At 36.8% G+C, this 19,685-nt stretch overlaps 1 protein-coding gene across 2 annotated transcripts in view; it reads left to right on the forward strand.

The window, feature by feature from the left end:
- The window catches only part of LOC112024609 (ABC transporter C family member 13), a 78,939-nt gene that overhangs the window by 24,681 nt on the left and 34,573 nt on the right, over positions 1 to 19,685 (forward strand). For both annotated transcript variants that reach the window (XM_065779749.1, XM_024057227.2), the window contains exons 10-14: positions 539 to 599; positions 6,807 to 6,894; positions 14,571 to 14,689; positions 15,194 to 15,291; positions 15,561 to 15,627. In XM_065779749.1, coding sequence (XP_065635821.1) covers positions 539 to 599; positions 6,807 to 6,894; positions 14,571 to 14,689; positions 15,194 to 15,291; positions 15,561 to 15,627 — 433 coding nt within the window. The remainder of the gene's footprint in view (positions 1 to 538; positions 600 to 6,806; positions 6,895 to 14,570; positions 14,690 to 15,193; positions 15,292 to 15,560; positions 15,628 to 19,685) is intronic.

The following is a 19,685-nucleotide window of genomic DNA, read 5'->3' on the forward strand; positions in this document are numbered from 1 at the left end:
TTAATTTCATTTTTAATTTGGAGTGAAGCTTAATTTCATTTGTTACCACTATCTGTAAACACTTTATTGATATTGTTATCTGTTCCACCCAACTGCATCTTATATCTAAATCACACTTCAGTCATTGAAAATCTAAGAATTGTAGATTTTCTATCATAATCCAGTTCTTCAAAATCTTTTGACTAGCTGTACAGATTCTGCTTGCAAAGTAATTCAATCCGAGTGAATTTCACTTCCAAATGCCCCCTTGTCTGTTGGAGGATTATTCACTTCCTAAACTAGGGAATGAGGTTACCGATTACGAACCATCACTAAGAAAAGGGCAAGGGCTTTAACATAAGCAGTTTAGTTTGCAACTGGTTCTGCTGATTCATTGGTTAGCAGTGCTGTAATTGCATATTTTAGAAAATGGAAAAAAAAGTTTTCAAAGAACTCTTGCATCCCTTAGGCACTTAGTGTTTCACTAATATTTCTTAGTAATCATTTTTTGATGAGGTTACTTATTGTGATGGATTTTATTAACACTTTCTTATATCAGGTTCTGGGCATTTAGATGGCTATGTTCTTGCAATGTCCTTGGGGCTGACATCTGTCCTTAAGTAACTCTCTCTTGGACTTCTACTGATGGTTTTAGAAACGTTTTCCCTTTTCTTGTGCCTCACATTTCCTAGTAGTGCTTTCCAGTCTTAATTATTAATGTTAAATGTACTATCAGTTTAGAAGAGAGACTAATTCTGTCCTACAATAAATTTTTAGGAAAAGAAAAATGTATTCATTACAATTATGGCCAAGTAATAATTCTGAAGTCAAATTCAGTTGAAATGGTAATATCAACATCCATAGGGGACCTGGACCTGGTGATAATTACCTTTACAGGACACCTATGACATAGGACAAGGGGTAAGAACAAAAATCTGTCTTAGAACTCTTGGGGCAGATCTGGTAACACTTCTGTTTTGAGGGTTTGGGGTTAGGTTTTGGTGAGAAATAGGCTAGAAATTAAGAGGGATAATAGGGTTTCCAAAGGGGACAAGGATTAGTAGGGTTTGTGAAACAAAGGAGAACAATCAAGGTTTGGGTGGCTGTGAACAGTGCTGTGAATAGTAATTGTGAACAGTAAATAAAAGATAAATTCCTAAAATTCACTCACAGGGTTCCTTGGAGTCATACCCAGGAGTAGTATGCATCACACAAGCCGTAACAAGCTTATAGCTCTAAAATCTGAAAATATTATTAATCACCACCTCAATAGAAAATACTACACCTCTTTAAATAGAAGACTAAAACTAATCCTAGTAGAACTAGAATTTCTTAAAATCCTAATAAGACTTGGACTTGGACTCCTTGGGCTTTAATACTATACCCAAATTAAATAACTAAACTTAAATAAAACCCAATGGACTATAAGCACAGCCCATTCCAAAATATTAAGAAATTATAGAATTGCCCTTGATACATAAAATCAAATAAAATATAATAAATTTGTCTTCTCACTGCCTCCTGCATCAACCTTGCTCTTTTTTTTTTTTTGATTGATTCTGGAGTACTGAATATCAGTGTGTGATCTAGCCTTTATTATCTTTATTCTTGGCAGTCATATTAGCTATGTTACATTTAGCCAATATTTTAATGCATTATGATTCTTCTCTGCACAACACCAACAATGTGAGAAATATTATATTGTTTTCCTTTGAAATCTCTTTTAATGACTCGCATGTTGTTTCTTTTACCTTTACAAACATATATTTCATTTAGGGAAAAAACATAGATGCAGTTCTTTAGGTACTTTAGGTTCTCCAATCAAAATCAACCACATGGTTGTATTGACCAATGCTGTAAAATAGTATTTTACCCGTTTCAAGGACAATTAAATTCGAGCATGTGATTTATTGGTTAATGCAACCACATGGTTGAATTGAATCAGGGAACTTAAGGTCAACACATAATGAACTGTACCTAACTTTGACCATTTCATGTATATTGCAAAACCTTCTCGTCAACTTAGGAAGTGTGTAGGGTTAAAAATTAATTACTCTATCACAACACATGTTATTTATATAATGTCTCCTAAATACATTACGACTAGTTTCCCCACACATATATATTGCTCATAAAACTCCTTATCAAGTTGGCACATATTCATATAATTCCAGTGATGTAGATTGGTTGAGTGAGAAGAAAATAGTTTAAGATTTTATGTTGTTTTCTCTTTCCAAGTGGAATTAGGATTTATTTGCTTTTTCAGTTAAAAAAAAATTAGATTAATAGTTTTAGCTCCTATAGAAACATATGGGGTAGCAATAACACCAAGTTCTAGTCTTTCTTGAACAAGATGACAGTCCGCCTTTATACCCTTAGTTCACTCACAAAACGCAGGATTTAAAGCAATATTGATCGTTGATTAGTGAACCCCCCACATCTACAGACTCTTAATTTCCTAATTGGAGAGCTAAAGATGCCTAAATAGGAGTTGTTTGTGGAATAGCATGGAGTCTAAGATCAATTGTAGTTTGGTTTTCTTACTTCTTACTAAATTTTGGATTTGGAAATCTGGTGAAATCACAAATTTTGGCTAGTCAACATCTCCCTTCCTTGAGTGAAGTTTTTGGTAGACATAGAAAAACCACATTACCAAACTCTAGCACTATAACATTCCCTTCCTCTAGTATTGATACATTACCTTTTGGTGATAAATATGCTTTTGCCACTTATATTGGGAGTAATAGAGGTGGTGGTGGAGGCTGAGGCCGTGGAGGTCATGAACAAGGGGATTTAGTAGATGATGTGGCCTTCGTAAGTGCACTTATTGTTATGGCGAGAATCATATGGTAGACTTTTGTTGGGAGTTGTATGGTAAACCCATAGCTCACCAAGCTAGGTTTTAGGCTGAAGAATCGACTTCACATTCACATCTACCAACATCTAGAGTAGTCTCTGTCCCTGAGGAAGAGTATAATCGCCCTTGCCTATCCATTCTAATTCCGTTGGGTTTGGCTCTACAACTAGCTTGGCTCAACAAGGTACTTCCATTGCTTGTCTTGCCACTTAGGACCCTTGGGTCATTGACTCAGGTGCTACTAATCATATGAGAGGTATCTTAGGTTTACTCTCTGACTTTGAGCACTCTAGTAGTCTTCTCAATGTTACTTTGGCAGATGGCTTTGCCACTATAGTTTTTGGTTTGGGCATTGCCAATCTCAGTCCTAATCTTTCTCTCTTGTCTTATATATTCCTGATTTTCCTTATAATCTTTTGTCCATTAGTAAGCTTACTAAACTTTTGACCCTTTTTTTATCCATTCATTGTATCTTCCAAGATCTTAGGACTGGGAAGATTATTGGTGGAAGGAATGAAGTCGGTGGACTCTACTACTTGGATTAGCGTGGTTGTTCTAATTTAGTGGCTTCTCATTTGTCTATCTCATCTCTCTAGAATTTGAATTTGTTAGTCCCGTTGTGTCGTCAAATTGAGTCCTTACAATGTGAAGCATGTCAATTGGGTAAACACCATAGGGAGCCTTTTATCTCTAGGCATGAGAGTTGTGTTAGTAGTCCTTTCATTTAGTTCATTATGATATTTGGGGTCCAATAAACACTCCCTCATTGTTGAGATTTAGATATTGTCATTTTTGTTGATGATTATTCTAGGGTTATCTATCTTTATCTTATAAAAGAATGGTCTGGATTATACTCAATATTTAAATATTTTATTTTTTATTTTTTTATTTTATGGAAATAAAAACTTAATTTAGTGCTTCATTTCGTATTTTATGATCTCATAATGCTTTTGAATATTTTCATTCATCTTTGTCTCAATTTTTTGATGATCATGGTATAATTCACTAATCTTCATGCCCCCATACTCCACAAATAATTGACGTTGCTGAATGCAAAACGCGTCATTTGTTAGAGGTCACTCTTGCCCTATTGTTTAATATGCATGTTCCCAAATCAAATTGGAGTGATGTTGTGTTAATTGCCTGTCACTTGATTAATCACATGCCATCCACTATCCTAGGTGGTCTAATCCCTTATATTGTGCTCTCTCCTAATGCACCTTTGTTTCATCTACCACCTAAGATCTTTGGTTGTGTGCTATGTTCATGTCTTAGGTTCAGGGAGTGATAAACTTGATCATTGTTCTATTAAATGTGTTTTTCTTGGGTATTTTTGTATTCAGAAGGGATACCGATGTTACTCACCTACTCTTTGTTGTTGTTTTATTAGTGCTGATGTCATATTTGATGAGTTTCAATCCTATTTCTCTCCTTTGGTTTGTAGTGACAGTTCTCTTCCTTGTCTTCCTTGCTTACTGCCTGTGTCTCCTATTGAATCTCTTCCTTAGAAACCACTCTAGGTTATACTGTTGTCGGTAGAAACCTCCAACTAAGACTTCTTCCTTGCCTAGTGATCTACCTGTTGAGTCTAACTCTCTTCCAATTTATCTACGCTAAGGTAAAAGTACTTGTACCTCTCATCCCATCTCTCAATTTGTCTCTTATGACCATTTACCTCTTCTAGTTTTGCTGTTATTCCTAAGTCTCTCCAAGAGGCTATATCCATCCCTGGTTGGAAGTCTGCTATGGAAGCAGAAATGTCTTCCTTGTCTCAAAATTTTACTTGGTCTCTAAGTACTCATCCTCTAGGGAGAACTACTGTTGGTTGTCGTTGGGTGTTTGCTTTGTTGGGTGTATACTGTGAAGCACTTGCCTAATGGTTCTATTGAGTGTTCGAAGGATTGCTTGGTTGCCAAAGGGTATACCCAGACATACGGCATTGACTATGTAGAGCATTCTCGTCTGTTGCTAAAATTTTTTCTGTCCAAATTTTGATCTCCTTAGCTACTAATTTGGGCTAGCCATTGTTTCATCTAGACATTGAAAATGGCTTCTTGAATGGATATTTGAAGGAAGAGGTGTATATGGAGTAACCACTCGTGTTTGTTGCTTAGGGGGAGTTTGGAAAGGTGTGTTGATTGCATAAGGTCATCTATGGCCTTAAACAATCTTCTAGAGCTTGGTTTGGTAAATTTAGTGAAGCAGAGTTAAAGTTTGGATTGCAACATTACCAATCTGATCACTTTGTGTTTTCTCATACCTTTGCATAGGGGTGGCAATTCGTGTTCACATGTTGGATTCGTATTGTGTCAACTTATGAGTGTCCAACTATATAGGTCAACACTAACCCGACATGTTTATTATACATGTCAAGATTCCTCAACTCTAACACGATCCATTTATTAAATGCCTAAGTCGTGTTAACCTGTTTATCAGATTTTATCAAAATGAAAAAAAAAAACATTTATGAAAAAACAAACAAATAAATATTTTTAATATAAAATTTAAAATTAACAAATAACTGCATCACAAATAATCATTCAGAACTAAAACATATCTCAATATCACAAATAATCAATCATAATATGTCAAAGAAAATAAACCACAATAACTAATAAGTTTATATACTTAGAGTTTGAAGGATATATTGGTAAAATGTCATTTAATTAAACGGGTTAAAGGGGGTCAAACGAATTCTATGTGTTGAACACTAATCCAACCAGTTTATTAAACGGGTTAGTTGTGTTAACCCGAATATGAAACAAACTCATTAAGCCTTAACCCATAACCTGCTAATTTTGTGTCGTGTCATGTTGGGTTCGCAAGTCGTGTTCAATTTTGCCACCCCTATCTTTGCAAGAGGAAAAATTTTATTGATAGTGTATGTTTTGATATTATAATACCCGGTGATGACAAGAAAGGTATTGATGATTTGAAGAGATACCTTTAAAACTCCCTTCAAAACTCCTTTTGAACTAAGGATTTGGGCACACTTCGGTATTTCTTGGGTATTGAGGTAGCACAATCTAAAGAAGGAATCAGTTTATCACAAAGAAAGTATGTGTTGGATATTTTGGAAGAAACTGGCTTGTTAGGATCTAGACCAGTGGCGACCCCTATGGATCTTAATGTCAAATTGTATGAAGATCAAGGGGAGTTGTTATCTAATCCTGAGAGATATTGGTAAGCTAAATTATTTGATAATTACTCGCCCAGATATATTATTTGCAGTTAGTATTGTGAGTTAGTACATGAAAGATCCTTGCCTTCCAAATTGGGAGGCTGTTATTTGGATTGTGAGGTATCTTATAGCACATTCAGGCCATGGTCTTTTGTATAAAGCTAACGGTTACCTATTGGCAGAAGCCTTTATTGATGCTAATTGGACAGGATCATCGTTAGATCGAAAATCCACTAATGGGTACTGCACTTTTTTGGGAGGAAATTTTATTACTTGGAAAAGTAAGAAACAAACTGTTTTAGTGAGATCCAGTGCAGAGGCTGAGTATAGAGCCATGACACATCATGTGAGCCTATGTGGATTAAGCATTTACTTGGGGAATTAAAATTTTTTGTGAAGATGCCTATGACTATGCATTGTGATAATCAAGCAGCAATTCATATTGTCTCCAATCTTGTGTTACATGAGAGAACCAAGCATATAGAAGTAGATTGTCATATTACTTGGGAGAAATCTACAAGAGTCTTAATTGTTGATATGTTTACCAAAGCTTTTTATAAAACTTGTTTGGGTTTATTATGTAATAAGCTAAGATTGTATGATATATACTCTCAAGCTTGAGGGGAAGTGTTACAGGTATAAAGCTAGGGGAAAAAGAGTAAACTTAGTGTATACCTATATATGTCAATAATATGTTATATGTTAGGATTAATTTAACTAACTTACATATGTTTTCTCCTTTTAGTTACTAATAGTAATATCTTTTGAATGCTTGTCTCAATTGTGCAGATCCTTTTTTGATACACAATATTCTTTCCACCTTTCCAAGCTAAAGTTAAAGCTACGGTCTGGTATTATGACTGTCATCTACCAGAAGGTATGTCACGAAGTTATGGAAGATTAATATGCTACAACTTTGCAAATTTGCCTATTCAAGCATTATTTTATTGGGTCCTTGTGTGAAGTCCTATTGAGGTGAAAGTCATGTCATTCTAATAGTCTGAGTCTTTTAGGGTTAAAACAGTTTTTGTTTTAGGTTTTTATTTTCTTAATTATGGTCAATTTTATATTCAGGGGCAAATCTGTAATTTTTGCAATTCCTCAGAATTAAGGGTATTTTGGTAATTTAGTTGAGTCTAGGATATTCTAGGGTATTCTAAGTATCTTAGGTTTATTTTCTTTGGGTCCAAGTTAAGTATTTATTAGGTTTTATTAGTAGTCCTATTAGTAGTAGGAATCTTATTACTACTAGTCCAAGTAAGAGTCTTTATATATATTGTGCTCAATGTATTCAATCGAAGTAGAATGAGTTGATTAGTAAAATTTAGTGTTTTTAGCAATAGGCACGTTGGCCTTTTTTGGTTCTTTCTCCTTCTCTCTTCTCTTTCTCCTTCAATTTATTAGGTTTGACCCACCGAGTTCATCGCCGTCAACGAAGCTAGTTGTCGCGCAGTACTGGCCTTCTCCGATGGTGCCGGTGACACCTCAACATGATATCCAACAACACCTGTGTTGTCCTAAGCAACCAAAACTTTGTGAGATGCTTTGGACCTCGTTGGTGTGTGGGCTTCCTGAATTAAAGGTCTCTTGACACCCACATTTGGGCTTACATCCACTACCAACCTACTTGGGCCGATGGGTTTTGGAAAGGGGATTACTAGAAGGCCCACTTGTTGGTTTGAGCCCACCACAGGAAGTGTGTGAACCCATGACCCACTAGGACCCACCACGTGCTCCTTTTGACCCCTAGAGACCCATATAGAAGTAGAACTCATCAGACCTCCTTTCTTCCATGCCACCCGCCTTTTTCCTTCTCCATTCACCTCAATAATTAAGCTTATTCTTGTCCAGTCAGAATTCCTCAGTTCTCCTTTATTACCAGAAACATGATCAAACCCATTTGATTTGAAATTCAACGGGGATCTCCTCTTATTTTCTACCGGATTTGTCTTTTCAAAATTAAATACCTCTATATTGCACCGAGAGCCCATCGGAACCGGAAAGCTCACTGGCATTTCACACAGCGATCTTTGTTTAAGTACTGGGTTCTGCTTCTCCCCCTTATTATCCCCTAAATGCAAGTTCCTTTAACCATGGGCACTTAACAGATATGGCTCTGTCCCTGACCTGCACTTGATGCCCAGTCATTGTATCGGCATAAGATTTATAAGGTTGAACCCCTGAGTAATCCTTATGAAACTAAACCACAAATTTCAAATGCTTAGACCCACCATTCACATAGTTATCAGGTTCCAACAACTTCCTTAGCTCTAACCCAAAAACCCTCCATCCATTCTTTGCTCTGCCTACTGGAATGATAATGGACCTCCTATACCCTCCAACTTAAGTTCAGTCAAAAGTAGGAACAACCCAAAAGAGTTGGAGCTCCGTTGGAGGGTGTATGCTACATCACCATCCCTAAACATATAAAAATACTTTGGACTAAACCCCACAACAATCTGTTCTATACTCTTCATCAGCCATTGTGCTGCATTCTTACCCATGAAGACCGACTTCATGAAGTACCTACTTGATGCAGCCACCCTCTATCCTTAGGACTGACAATCAGCCAGCCAACCTTCTGACCTCTTAGGACTGCCAGCAGCCCTTTATTTTGACTCTCATATCTGCCACCACCCTCTATCCTTAGGACTAACAACCAGCCAGCCAACCTTCTGACCTCTTGGGACTGCCAGTAGCCTCTTATTTTGACTTCTAATATCTGCCATGTATCCTCTTTAATTACAGCTTTGACTTATGTAACTATTGGCTACTTTATTTCCTAATAGTTAAAGATTATAAATAGGCTAGCTATGTAAGAGTACAATCAGTTTTTTATGTGAATTTAATTTAATTTTAGACCTGGACAGAAACTTTGTTTCTCCAGTTTCTCTGTAATTCCAGCTTTAATTCTTAATTTTAATGCAATTCTAGTTCAAGTTCTCCATCAATGATTTTGATTTCCATCATTTGGTATCAGAGCACAGATCTGATCCTCTTTTTCCCTACCACTTTGATCATTTGAGCCCTAGATTTCCTTGTATTTCTTTTTTTTCTCCCTCCATTCAAGATCCTAAAATTTAGATCTAGGTTCCTTGTGCCAATCAAATCTATGGTTGTTGCAAATATCACAGATTTTATAACCTGTGCTGTTACTTCTATTTACAATTTTTTCAAAGATTGTGAAGCTTCTAATGGCTCAAAGAAGGAGAGGAACGAGAGGTGGAATAAGGGGGAATCAAATGGATGTTGGGGAAGGAGTTGAAGCCAACCCTCCAGTGGGGAGGAATGTTGGACGGAATCAAAACATAGAGAGAGAAGACGTGATTGCTGAATTAAGGAGACAAGTTACAGCACTTACGGAGGTGGTGCAGCGTATGCAACCTCCTCATGAGACTACCGACGAGTCCAATGACTCTCATTCTCATTTTGAGAACCCTTTTGGAGCTCCTCCAAGGGGTAGGCCTTATGTGGAAAGAAATGAGCCAAGGCTTGACTACAACTTCAAGGTTGAAATTCTAGAATTTCAAGGGAGTCTCAAACCAGAAGACTTTGTAGATTGGCTTAACACCGTTGAAAGGGCGTTTGATTATTATGAAGTTATAGATGAAAAGAAAGTGAAGCTAGTCGCTATTTGCCTTAAAGGGAGAACTTCCGCTTGGTGGGAACAATTGCAAATTTCTCGCCAAAGAAGTGGTAAAGTCAAGATCAAGAGTTGGGAAAAGATGAAGAAAAGGCTCTGTGAGCAGTTTCTTCCTTTCAACTACACTCAATCACTCTACAAAGACCTACACAACCTTAAGCAAGAGGGAAGTGTAGAGGAGTACACGGAGGCGTTTCACCAACTTGTAGTAAGGGTAGATTTGAATGAAAGTGAAGAACAAATGGTTGCAAGGTACTTGAGTGGATTGAAGCCATCCATCTAAGATGTCCTTAGTCTTCAATCATTGTGGAACGTGTCGGAAGCCTACAATTGGGCTTTACTGGTAGAGAAGCAACAAACTAGGCCAGCTTTAAGGTCTGGACAGTGGGTTTCCAGGTTTGGGCAGTGGATTTCTAGCCATTATAAGCTTGGGAATTCAAGCACAAATGGGAGAGGAGAAACTTCTGGGGTTGAACAGCAGCCAGCAGGTTCTAAATATGCTATTACAGCCCCAAAACAGTCCCAAACAGCCACTGTTGGTGGGGGTAGACAGCAACAGGTGGGTACTTTCAAATGTTTCAAGTGTGGATAGCCGGGTCATTGATCTTCGGATTGTAGGAAGAAGGCTCTTATGTTGGAGGAAGTAAAAGAGCTTGAACATGAAGATGGAGAACCCATCTTTGATCAACCTTCAAATGAGGTTGGTGGTGATTTTGAAGAAGAAGAGGGCTTGACACTTGTGATGAGAAAGACTTCTTGATCCTAAATTCAATTCCGAAGAAGATTGGTTGAGAACCGGTATTTTTTATACAACTTGTAGCATTGGAGGAAGAGTTTGTAGTATGATCATTGATGGGGGAAGTTGTGAAGATGTGGTTTCAAAATAGGTGGTTGATAAGTTGAGGCTTGCCACTCAAGATCATCCACATCCCTACAAACTTCCTTGGTTCAAGAAGGGTAATGAGGTGAAAGTAACGAAGCATTGCTTGGTGCCATTTTCTATCCGAAAGAAATATTTTGATGAAGTTTGGTGTGATGTAGTACCAATGGATGCGTGCCATATCCTTCTTGGAAGACCTTGGTAATATGATCGCCAAACGATGCATGATGGGAAGAAGAACACCTATACCTTAAGCAAAGACAATCAGCAATTTACTTTGCGGCCAATGAAGGAAAATGTGACTTCTAAATCCTCTACAACCTCTTTACTCGCTTCTAAAAGCTTCATTCAAGAAAGTCAAGATAGTGGCTACATTTTGGCATTAATTCCAGTTAACATAATGGCTGGAACTGATGTTCCTAGTGCTGTCACTGAGTTATTACAGCAATATGGTGATGTTTTTCCCAATGAGTTATGTCCTGACTTGCCTTCTATGCGAGACATTCAATATGCCATTGATTTGGTAGCAGGTGCACCCGTTCCAAACAAGGCAGCATATCGTATGGCTCCAAAGGAGAAGGAAGAGTTGCAAAAGCAAATTCAAGAGCTTCTTGATAGAGGCTACATTTAGGCTAGTATTAGCCCTTGTGCGGTACCCGCTCTCTTGACTCCTAAGAAGGATGGCTATTGGAGGATGTGTGTGGATAGTAGAGCTATCAACAAGATCACAATCAAGTATCTTTTTCCAATTCCTAGATTGGATGACATGCTAGATTGCTTGGCGGGTGCAAAGGTGTTTTCCAAGATTGATTTGCGAAATGGGTATCATTAAATTAGAATTCGCCCAGGAGATGAATGGAAGACGGCCTTCAAGACACATCATGGATTATTTGAATGGCTTGTTATGCCATTTGGTTTGACAAATGCACCTAGTACTTTCATGAGGGTGATGACACAAATGTTGCAACCACTATTGGGGGTTTGTGTTGTGGTGTAGTTTGATGATATTTTGGTGTATAGCCGCTATTTGGAGGATTACTTGGTGCATTTACAGCTTGTGCTTGACATTTTGAGGAGAGAAGAGTTTTATGGTAACATGAAAAAGTGTAGCTTTGGGATGGATCAAGTGGTGTTCTTGGGGTATGTTGTGTCTTCCAAAGGAGTGTTCATGGATGAAAACAAGGTTAAGGCAATTGTTGATTGACCTACACCTTCTAGTGTGCATGAGGTGAGGAGTTTCCATGGTCTTGCTACCTTTTATAGAAGGTTTATAAGCAATTTTAGCACCATTGCAGCACCTCTCACCAATTGTCTCAACAAAAGTCCTTTGTTTGAACTGATGAAGCCCAAGAAAGCTTCCAACTTTTGAAGAGGAAGTTAACCGAAGCTCTTATCCTTGCCTTGCCCAATTTTGACAAGATATTTGAGCTTAATTGTGATGCATCAGGAGTGGGAATTGGGGGTGTTCTTAGCCAAGAAGGGCAGCTCATAGCATTCTTTAGTGAGAGGTTGAATGAAGCAAAACTTAGGTATTCTACCTATGACAAGGAATTCTATGCTATTGTTCAAGCCATTAAGCATTGGAGTTACCATTTGGCCTACAACGAGTTTATTCTACACATTGATCATGAGGCTTTGAAATATCTCAATAGCCAATCTAATGTGAACAAGAGGCATGCTAAGTGGGTAAGCTTTTTGCAGCAATTCATTTTCTCATTGAAACATTAGTCGGGAATTCTCAACAAAGTGGCTGATGGGTTGAGTAGGCGGACTAATTTCTTGGTGGAAATGCAAGCTAAGGTTGCTAGTTTTGAAGTTTTCAAGGAGAGTTACCAAGATGACTCACATTTTGGTGATCTATACCAACAATTGCAGCAGGGACAACAAACTACCAAATTTGACTTTTGGTTAAAGGATAGATTTCTTTTCAAAGGGCTGAAATTATGTGTGCCTAAATGTTCTCTAAGGGAGTTGATGATTGTTGAACAGTATAATTTGGGGCATTTTGGCAAATCAAAGACCCTAGAATTCCTTAAACAAGACTACTTTTGGCCGGGAATGACTAAAGATGTTGAGCGGTATGTTCAAAGGTGCCAAGTTTGTCAAAAAGGAAAGGGTACAACCACTAATGCAGGCCTGTGTTTACCCCTTCCAGTGCCTAATAAACCATGGGAATATATTAGTATGGATTTTGTTCTTGGCCTTCCACCTACACAACGAAAGAGTGATTCAATCATGGTGGTAGTGGATCGTTTCTCCAAGATGGCTCACTTCGTCCCATGCAAAAAGACTTCGGATGCTTCCAATGTGGCTGCTTTATTTTTCAAAGAAGTCTACAAGTTTCATGGTGTTCTCCTATCTATTGTTTCCGACAAGTATGCTAAATTTCTTGCTCATTTTTTGGCGAACTCTATGGCGCAAGATAGGAACTGAATTAAGCTTTAGCACTTCTTTCCACCCTCAAACGGATGGTCAAATTGAAGTTGTCAACCGGAGTCTTGGAAATCTCTTGAGATGCTTGATTGGAGAAAATCCTAGGAATTGGGAAAGTATCCTTCCCTTGGCTGAATTTGCTTACAACTCTTCTCTTAATCGGACTATTAACACATCTCCTTTTGAAGTTGTGTATGGGAATAAACCTTTGAGTGTCTTGATTTGGCACCCTTGCCACTTTCTAAGGAGGAGAATGTAAGAGCAACAGAAATGACAGATTTTATGCAATCTGTCCATGCACAAGTCAAGGAGAGAATTGAACATTCCAATGCAAACTACAAGGCTGCTGCTGATATTCACCGAAGGAGACTAATTTTCAAGGAAGGGGACCTTGTATGGGTGATTTTGACTAAAGAAAGGTGTCCTCATGACTCTTATTCCAAGTTGGGAGCAAGGAAAGTAGGTCCATGCAAAGTATTGACTAAAATCAATGACAATGCCTACATAGTCCAACTACCCCCTCACTTAAACATTTCTAATGCCTTCAATGTGAAGCATTTGAAGCCTTATTTTCCAACTGAAACTTGAGGGCAAGTTTCCTTTATGGAGGGGAGTATGATGCAGCCACCCTCTATCCTTAGGACTAGCAATCAGCCAGCCAACCTTCTGACCTCTTAGGACTGCCAGCAGCCCCTTATTTTGACTCTTATATCTGCCACCACCCTCTATCCTTAGGACTGACAACCAGCCAGCCAACCTTCTGACCTCTTAGGACTGCCAGCAGCCCCTTATTTTGACGTCTAATATCTGCAATGTATCATCTTTAATTACAGCTTTGACTTATGTAACTATTGACTACTTTATTTTCTAATTGTTAAAGATTATAAATAGGCTAGCTATGTAAGAGTACAATCAGTTTTTTATGTGAATTTAACTTAATTTTAGACCTGGACAGAAACTTTGTTTCTCCAGTTTCTCTGTAATTCCAGCTTTAATTCTTAATTTTAATGCAATTCTAGTTCAAGTTCTCTATCAATTGATTTTGATTTCCATCACTACTCCGCTCAAAAATCCTTAAGGAAAAATACTATCCCCCCTCCTCTACCACCCGTTGAAAAAATTTGGATTCAATACAAAAACAGCGAGAACCACCCATGTCCCCAATAAAAAGCCTCCAAAACTTCCAAGATTTTTTGGCAAAACACAAAAGAGTGTGTGAGAGAGAGAGAGAGAGAGAGAGTTCTAGTGTAACACATTAAAGGAGTATGTCATAATCTTTAATGTTGCATTGCAAAAGAGATTGAAACCTCAATGGTTTTCCAGTTCTAGATGATGCTCAGTATGTCTTCTTTATGTTCCCTTCAAAGTTTGTAAACATCAATTTATACAACTTAAACATCAATTTGTAAACATCTATGGAGAAGGTGTGTGCATGTTGTCACTGTTGATGTCTTAAACGGATTTTTTTGGTGTGTGGATAATTTTTTTCAATTATTCCCATCTCTCCCTCTTCTTCCTAGTTATTGATATAGGTCCTTAGTTTGCTAGGAAACAACTCACATAATTGATTTATTTGAAGTTTTATACTCTTTGACAGTGTCTACACATCAACCTAGCAGAGCGATCAAAATTTTCTGAGGGGGAAATTCAGACTTTCATGTCCATAGATGCGGATAGAACTGTCAACCTGTGTAACAGTTTCCATGATTTCTGGAGGTGATGGCTTTTGATCACTATTTAAAGTAAATATTTCTGGTCTCTCTCTCTCTCTCTCTACAGTGAAATATTTAAGTAGAATTAGGTGATGATGGTGACTAGACACTATATCAGAGAGTATTAGAACAACCCATTGTTTTGGCCATTTAAATAAGTCAATGCAGCACATATCCATATGAAAGTTTTGTTTTATATTTTTGTTTTTATTTCTTGTTTTGTCATTATATGAATTATTTTTTGATCTGTCAATGCTGCTTGTGATCCCATTTTCTTTCTGTTTATGATAATTCTGATCGTAAAGTCAAAGGTTGAACTAGTAGTATTAACTATTATTATGTGAATAGTTTTTTCATGGCTCTACTTTTGTCTATTGTTTAGAATTTGAGTTATGAATACTCCCCCCCCTCCCCCAACAAAAGAAAAAGAGAATCTGATTTTTGAGCAAATTTATGCCATGATCTTTTGCTAGTTTTTTGAAACACTCTAGTTTCATGACTGTTTCAGCTTGCCTTTGCAAATTGGAGTGGCTTTGTATCTTTTGTATGTGCAAGTCAAATTTGCTTTTGTCTCTGGAATTGCAATAACCATCTTGTTGATACCAGGTATTTATATGCAATGTCCCATTTTTTTTTTATAGTTATTTTTTTGATTGATATGTTAGACTCGTATCCAATGGATTTTGAATTCATGATCTCACCCTCCAACCACACTTGTGAGAGGAGGAAATGCCATTTGAGCTAGGGCTCCTTGGTTTAATTATCTTCATATTGTAAACAGACCATGCTCGATGTTGCACATTTCATATTATTGTAGCTTTTTTTTTTTAAAGAACATAAATTTTATTTTATATTTGAATTTTTTTCATGTGCAGTGAATAAATGGATATCTAAATTAATTTTGAGTGCTACTGAAAAAATGATGAAGCAAAAGGATGAGAGGTAGATATATCTTTTTTCTCACTCTATGGCATTAGTGCACTACTGAAGTTTGCAATAAAATAAATAATTATGTTTGTGTATGACAGATACTACAGATAGGTTATATGCATGATGGAAAAATTGAATTAATACTACACAATTCGTGAATTTGAGTCTCTGTCAAACTGGTTAGATGATGTGAATGTGGTACACTTTTAGGGGGCATTATCGCCTTAATTATGTCTTTCCTAACTTGTTTTTATTTACTATCTCCCTTATTCTTTAACTGAATTATATACTGTTTACTGTTACCAGTAGTGGTTCTGAGGTTATTTTATAATTGGCTTGTTATTTTTGAATTAGCTTGTAATTGTCCCATATCACTCTAATATAAATATATGCTACAGTGAATGTACTAAATGATTAAACCCTAAATGTATGTTATAATCTTTCTCCTCGTTTAGTCTTCTCTTTGTTTTCATCTAACCCAATCTTTCAAAGTTTGAATCTCAACTCATACATGAGTCATTTATTTTGGTTCTTAATTTTTTTTTTTTTTTTTTTTTTTTTTTTAAGGCTTTGAATTGTTTGGAAAATCTTTCTTTTGATAAGTAACTTTGAATTTTATATGAAATGGATTATCAGTTTTATCCAACTACAATAATTTCCACTTTGAAGTATATCTTGCTCTATCAGGGACTTGAGACTTTTACTTTTTTTTTGGTTTCTATAAATTTTTTGTTTGGTGGGTGAAAAGAGATTTTCCACATCACATGTGCATGTTAGATGACAAAGAAGTGTAAGAACAAAGAAAGTGCAGTTATTCAATCAATTTCTTCTTTGCAATAATGTGTAGATTTTGAAATTACTTGCCTTACCAAAACATCAAAAGGGGTATTCAGGAAGAAGTTGTGAGGTTTAAAGTTGCTTCATGGGATTTGAATTGAGATGGTTTATGTTTGGTGTAGAAGTAGGTATAGAATAACCAGAAGCTTTTGAAAGAATAAAGGGAAGGCCTGCTTTTATCTTCTCAGTCAGTCTGTTTTTGCTGAATGGTGTGCATTAAATTCTTTTTAAATATCTTCTTCTGTTGAAGATAGTCATTATATTTTCAATTTTGGAATCCAATTCTAGAAAAAACGGAAAGGAGGCTTTCTGGGTGGAAATGTTTATACTTGTCTAATGGAGTAGACTTACTTTGTTAAAGAGTACTCTCTCAAGCCTTCCTACCTATTATTTATCCTTGTCCACTATCCCTCATGCTATGGTAGCTAGATTAGAAAGGATTCAAAGGATTTTCCTTTGGAGGACTTTTGGGGAGGTATTTAAATATCCTTTAGTCACGCGGGATAAGGTTTGTTTATAGATGGAGGTAGGTGGTTTGGGGATTCAGTTGGGTTGCTTGACCAAGCCTTGCTTGGAAAGTGGTTATGGCATTTCGGGAAGGAAGTTAAAAGGTTATAGCAACCAAATATGAAGTGGCTAGTATAGGATAGTGTACTAGTGATGTTTGAGGGACTTATGGTTGAGGGACGTGGAAGAATATTAGGGCAAGTGCTAAGGTTTTCTTTGGACAAGTGGACTGTGTTGTGGGGAAGGGTCATCGTATCCGTTTTTGGCATGGTCCTTGGAGTGAGCCTATTCCTCTTAAGGATCTCTACCCTAATCTATTTGCTTGCTCTGTGTCTAAGGAAGCTTGGATTTTTTAATTGGTTATTTATGCTTCAGAAGGGGTAGGAACTAGAATTTACAATTTTGCCGAGCTTTTCATGACTGGGAGTTGGAGGGAGTATGTTCTTTTTTTGAGCATCTTTACTTCAATACGCCAAAGGGTGATGGAGATGATATCGACTTGGAAGTTGACTTGGTCTGGTGTTTTGATGTTCGCTCTTATTATAATATTTTCTTTCTGGTACTCCTTCTGAGTTTTGATTCCTTCCCTTGGAAGAGCATTTTGGCTATAAAGGTACCTAAAAGGGTGTCTTTCTTTTTATGGATAGTAGTTTGGGGTAGAATTCTTACTATTGATAATCTTGTGAAAAAAGGTCTATCCCTAGTTAATTGGTGTTGCTTGTGTTGTTGTGATGGGGAAACCATGGATCACATGTTTCTCATGTTGTGGAAAGAAACATGTATCGGGTTTCTTTGGCTTTTAATCCTCATATGTGTGTGTATATATATATATATATTAGAGGAATACATTGATTTACTATATTGCCCCTAACTTATACCCATAACAGTCCTTCTCAAGCTAGAGAGTATATATCATACAATCCTAGCTTGTTACATAATAAATTCAAACAAATTTTACATAAAGTTTTAGTAAACATATCAACAATTTGGACTCTTGTAGTAACATATGGAATAACAATTAAACCATCTTCTACTTTCTCTTGAGTAATATGCTTGGTTCTCTCATGGAACAAAGGATTAGAGGCAATGTGAATTGTTGCTTGATTATCACAATGCATAGTCATAGGCATCTTTGCAACTAATTTTAATTCCTCAAGTAAATGCTTAATCCACATAAGCTCGCATGATGTGTGTACCATGGCTCTATACGCAACCTTTGCATTGGATCTGGCTACAATAGTTTGCTTCTTACTTTTCCAAGTAATTAGGTTTCCTCATAGAAAAAGTGCAATATCCAATAGTGGATTTTATATCTGATTGTGATCTTGCCTAATCAGCATTAGTAAAGGCTTTTACCTATAGGTGACCATTTGCTTTATACAAAAGACCCATAGCTTGAATGTGGTTTAAGATACCTCACAACCCAAATAACTGAATCTCAATGTGGAAGGCAATGATCTTTCATATGACAGCTCAAAATACTAATTGCAAATGATATATCTAGACGAGTAATTGTGAGATCATTTAGCTTACCAACTAGGCGACGATATCTCTCAAGATTAGATAATAGCTCCCTTTGTACTTCATACAATTTGACATTAGGATCCATAAGGGTCTTCACGGGTTTAGATCCTAACAAGCCAGTTTCTTTTTTAAGTGTTTAACACATACTTTCTATGTGATAAACTAATGTCTACTTTAGATCGTGCTGCCTTAATACCCAATAAATAACAAAGTTTGCCTAGATCCTTAGTTCGAAAGGAGTTTTGAAGGCATCTCTTTAAATCATCAATACGCTTCTTGTAATAACCAGTGATTATAATATCATTAACATACACTATTAATAAAATATTTCCTCTTGTAGAAGTATAAGAAAACACAGGGTGATTAGATTGTCAATGTCGCAATCCAAAGATTGGCAACGTCGCAATCCAAACTTTAACTCTGCTTCATTTTGCCAAACCAAGTTCTAGGAGATTGCTTAAGACCATAGATTGCCTTATGCAACCTACACAACTTTCCAGACTTCCCTTGAGCAATAAACCTGGGTGGTTGCTCCATATACACCTCTTCCTTCAAATCTCCATTCAAGAAGAAAGTTTTTAATATCTAATTGGTGCTTTAGCGAAGGGGTTTGGTGAGGATAAGATGTGTTGGAAGCTTAATAGAGAGAAGGGTTTCATGTTTAAGGATTATTATAGTATTTTAGTGGGCTCTAATGACTATTGTTTTCCTTGGAAATTAATTTGGAAGCAGAAGATTCCTTCTCGAGTAGCTTTCTTTGTTTGGACTGTTGCGTTAGAGAAATGCTTAACGATTGACAATTTACGAAAAATGAATGTTTAGATATTGGATTGGTGCTACATGTGCAACTGTAATGGTGAATCAGTTGGCCATCTCTTTTTTCATTGTCCGGTTGCTATGAATCTGTGGTCTATGGTGTTTGGTATGTTTGGAGTAAATTGGGTTATGCCGCAAGCTGTAGTGGGGCTTCTAGCATGTTGGCAAGGCAAATTTGGTCATTATCGAAATGGGTATATATGGTTGATTGTTCTCCATTGCTTGTTGTGGTGTCTTTGGATGGAGAGAAATAGTAGGTTCTTTGAAGATAATGAGAGATCCATACCAGAACTCAAGTTATTTTTCTTTGGAACTTTAATAGATTAGTTGGCTGCTTTGTGAAACCAATCATTTTTTTTCATTTTTTGATTTCCTAGATTCTTTGT

The sequence above is a fragment of the Quercus suber genome, unplaced genomic scaffold (assembly GCF_002906115.3).
Source record: "Quercus suber isolate HL8 unplaced genomic scaffold, Cork oak 2.0 scaffold_216, whole genome shotgun sequence".
Lineage (NCBI taxonomy): Eukaryota > Viridiplantae > Streptophyta > Magnoliopsida > Fagales > Fagaceae > Quercus > Quercus suber.